This window comes from Octopus bimaculoides, chromosome 4 (genome assembly GCF_001194135.2).
Source record: "Octopus bimaculoides isolate UCB-OBI-ISO-001 chromosome 4, ASM119413v2, whole genome shotgun sequence".
NCBI lineage: Eukaryota > Metazoa > Mollusca > Cephalopoda > Octopoda > Octopodidae > Octopus > Octopus bimaculoides.
The window spans coordinates 137581881-137585770 of NC_068984.1; the positions used below are offsets into that span (position 1 = coordinate 137581881).

The 3890-nt window shown below is 34.2% G+C and overlaps 1 protein-coding gene across 2 annotated transcripts in view; it reads right to left on the minus strand.

Moving 5' to 3' along the window:
* Positions 1-3890, minus strand: part of LOC106876986 (long-chain-fatty-acid--CoA ligase 5) — a 63115-nt gene that overhangs the window by 39181 nt on the left and 20044 nt on the right. For both annotated transcript variants that reach the window (XM_014925760.2, XM_014925761.2), the window contains one exon: positions 3565-3674. In XM_014925760.2, the coding sequence (XP_014781246.1) occupies positions 3565-3606 (42 nt within the window). In that variant the 5' untranslated portion in view covers positions 3607-3674. The remainder of the gene's footprint in view (positions 1-3564; positions 3675-3890) is intronic.

Here is a 3890-nt window from a genome sequence, read left to right on the forward strand (position 1 = left end):
AGATCGGACAAAAACGATCTTTCTCCAGCATGCTTGAAGTGCTGATGCCTAAAAAACTACTAAAATGCACAACAACGCTATCATTTATTATTATTATTATTATTATTATTATTATTATTATTATTATTATTATTTATTTTTATTTTTGTTAGAAGTATTCTTTTCAACTGTCTACAAGCACAGCCATGCTGAAATAATTAATGCATTCTTCCAGGAGTGAATAAAAAATTCTCAAACTTGAGGGGATGGGCCCCTTAGATACTAACATGGGCCCCCATATATGGATTCTAATGGCGCAGGGGCCCACTTGCCATCGGGCAAGCTGGCAACCTGGCCAGTCCGCCTCTGAGCTCATTAATACATCACATGGTAGAAATAAGATTATTAATCTCAGCCAAAGTTAATTTATTGAAACGTGAATAGTTGACATAAAAATAGAAAATAGCATAATGAATAGTAGAATGCATATTGTTTTATATAATTAACCACCTTACGATTATGTAAATGCTCCAACATAAAAACATTTTCTCATAATACTAGAAATAGATTATACAGCGACTGATATATGTGAAAAATACCCCAGGGTAAAAATTTGTATTTAAAATACAATAAAAACAAATCAACGGCAGAAATTGCTTCCTTTAAATAAAGGAAAAAGATAAAAGTTTGAAAGGAGATGTTGAAAAGCATAAAGTATTATTTTCTCACTCGAGCTGGATTTTTGGGAGATTGCAAATTTAGAATAAAATCACTTCTTCTCATTGTGTGTGTGTGTGTGTGTGTGTGTGTGTGTGTGTGTGTGTGTGTGTGTGTGTGTGTGTAAAATTATAAAAAATAGTAATAAAAATATGCTGTCGAAATAGAGAAAATATGAAAAAAATGTGGTTAAGATGGTAGCCGAATAAAATTAGGCCAAGTAAAGTACTAAGTGACTCACGAAGGAAATAACGATGTGGAGGCTGTGTTGATGAATTGAGAACCTTTTACACTAGTCAGGAGGTAAATTAAGAATGTGAAATGTTTAATGAATGGAATAACGGAAACAGTGATGCAAAAACACTATAATATATACGTGGGTTTATGAATCTGAGTGCAAAGTGTTGCGGTCGGTAAATCTATTCAAATAAGGTTTCATCTGCACCATCGATTTTTATAAGCCTTGACAGCAGCAAGCAAATTTTTTGTTTTGATATATTTTGTTGCTGAAGAAAAATACAATACCGTATTATTTTAAATGATGTATACATTCTTGAGCCAAAGCATATGAACAGAATAATAATCCATGCAAACTTTGCACTACAGAAAATAACCACATAAATTTTACTAAAACCTCATTACACAACTACCACAAGACTATCAAACTCGCTTGCTGTGCAGCATTGGGGTCACGTTTATAGAATTGATTTGCTTTTTTCAAGAAGTTGCATAAATACGACTAACTATAACTAATCAGCGTACTTTATTAATCCTCTCAAATGTATAATGGGAAACGTTTTTTTAAACTTCAGTCCTGAGTTATTTCGAAAACATGCAAACTTAATCTTAATATATATATAATCATACAACGAACCGCCACTTACTAGAATTACTGACTTGGTGCCAAAATTTGAAACCATTATTTTATATTCAATTATATTAATGCATTGCCTTTCTCTTGGGTAACACTGGTAGTGTGGAGAGGGGAGGTCTGTATGCATGGGCGACTGCTGGTCTTCCATAAACAACCTTGCCCAGACTTGTGCCTGGGAGGGTAACTTTCTTGGTGCAATCCCATGGTCAGTCATGACCGAAGGGGGTTTCAACGTATTAGTGCAATGTATTGTGATATTATTATCAGGTCTGCAAGGGTGGTACAAATGGTAACACACTGAGCAGTAATGAATTTCGTTAATTAATTCAAATTACACCAGTCAACTTTAGCATTGCATTTTACCCCACGAAATATTTACTATATTCAATTCAATATACTACAGCTGCTCCAACACATCATTTGTGTGTGTTGGTACAAATTATATTATGAAATAGAAATTTATAGGCGTAGGAGTGGCTGTGTAGGAAGTAGCTTGCTTACGAACCACATGGTTCCGGGTTCAGTCCCACTGCGTGGCACCTTAGGCAACTGCCTTCTACTATAACCTCGAGCCGACCAAGGCCTTGTGAGTGGATTTGGAAGACGGAAACTGAAAGAAGCCCGTCGTATATATGTATATATATGTAAATGTGTATGTGTGTGTATATGTTGTGTGTCTGCTAGCGTGTTTGTGCATCAACGGTGATAAATCTACCACTATGGCCTCCGCATGAATCTTTTCATGGATCTGTCTGTCAATGTTTTTTTTTTTTTATTACCCTGCGTGCGTAAGTGAAAGCAGGGTATTGTAGTCGCTCGTCTTCGTTTGTCTGTGTGTTTGCAAAATTACTGGAAAACAGCTGAACGGATTTTCGCCAAATTTGGCAGAAATACTCATTGGGTGAGTGGCTTGAAATGATGAAAATTTCGTTTGATTATCTTTAAACATATGTAAATACATACATAGATATGCGACTGTGTGTATGTGTGTGTGTGTGTATGTGTGTGCAGTGATAAATTCGACAGTTTCGTTTATTTGCGACTTGACTTCTTAATTTGACCGGAGTATAAATACCTATAATGGCGATATTTAATTCTTTTTTTAATCGAACTTTAAAATTTCCCGATAAGCAAGTGGCCATATTATTTATATCCTACAACGAACTACAGTACGTTTGATTCACCTGCCATCATTGAAAGAGTTTGCAAACACTTCTCAAATTCTGTGCAATATTTTCTATAACTGTTTCATTTTGTTCACTTTCATTTTCATATGAATCGACCCTCGTCTGCGTGTGTATAGATCATGGTGTACCTATGCGCGTCGGGTGTGTGTGTAGACACGTGTGTGTGCGCGTAGACACGTGTGGGTCTGTGTACTCGAGGGTTTCGTTTATTTACGAGTTGATTACTTAATTTCACCGGAGTATAAATACCTGTAATGGTGATATCAAAACAAAACAAAAAAAGCTAAAAAAAAAAATAATCGAATTTACAATTTTCCCGATAAGCAAGTGGACATATTATTTATATCCTACAATGAACTACAGTACGTTTGATCCACCTGTCATCATTAAAAGACGTTGAAAACACTTCTCAAATTCTCTGCAATAATCCTCCTTTAGTGAAACACTTACAAAGCTGAATTCAGTTCAATTAAAAAGTATGAGTAAGCAACACATTGTAAACCACACTATAATTTGCGAAAAAAATTACCTGAGCGCAGGGTAGCATCGCCCCTCCGACACCTTTTATGTTTTCATTTAATTTGATTCAATTACCATTTTAACAGATATCATTTACATGATATCTGTTTAAGCTTCATTCGAACTCGACAGGTTCGGTATGTAATTATCGATTTTTACTTAGTAAAATAAACATCTTCACGATAAACACATGCATGTACAGACATACGCGTATAAATATGCCATTAAAAAAAAGTAGTTTTATACCTGACATTTCAATTACGTGAAGAATTAGATAATGGTACATACCTCAGTGACTACTGCTTGATTGTTGATGTCAATATGATTCATGGTTGTTTCCTTTTTTATCTATTGTACACGAATAACGACCGCTATGATATGTATTAGTATTATAGCAACTGCAAAAGAAATTGTTTGACGATTACATACATAAAAACACGAACATATTTCTATATAAATATATATATATATATATATATATATATATATAATATAGTTTTAGGGAAAATAACCAATTTTCAAGAACTCATCGATGAAAATCTTGCTTAAAACGCTATAGCTATTAGATAACGTCTTAGTTTTCAGTTTGAATTACGGAAAAATTTGGATAAGTA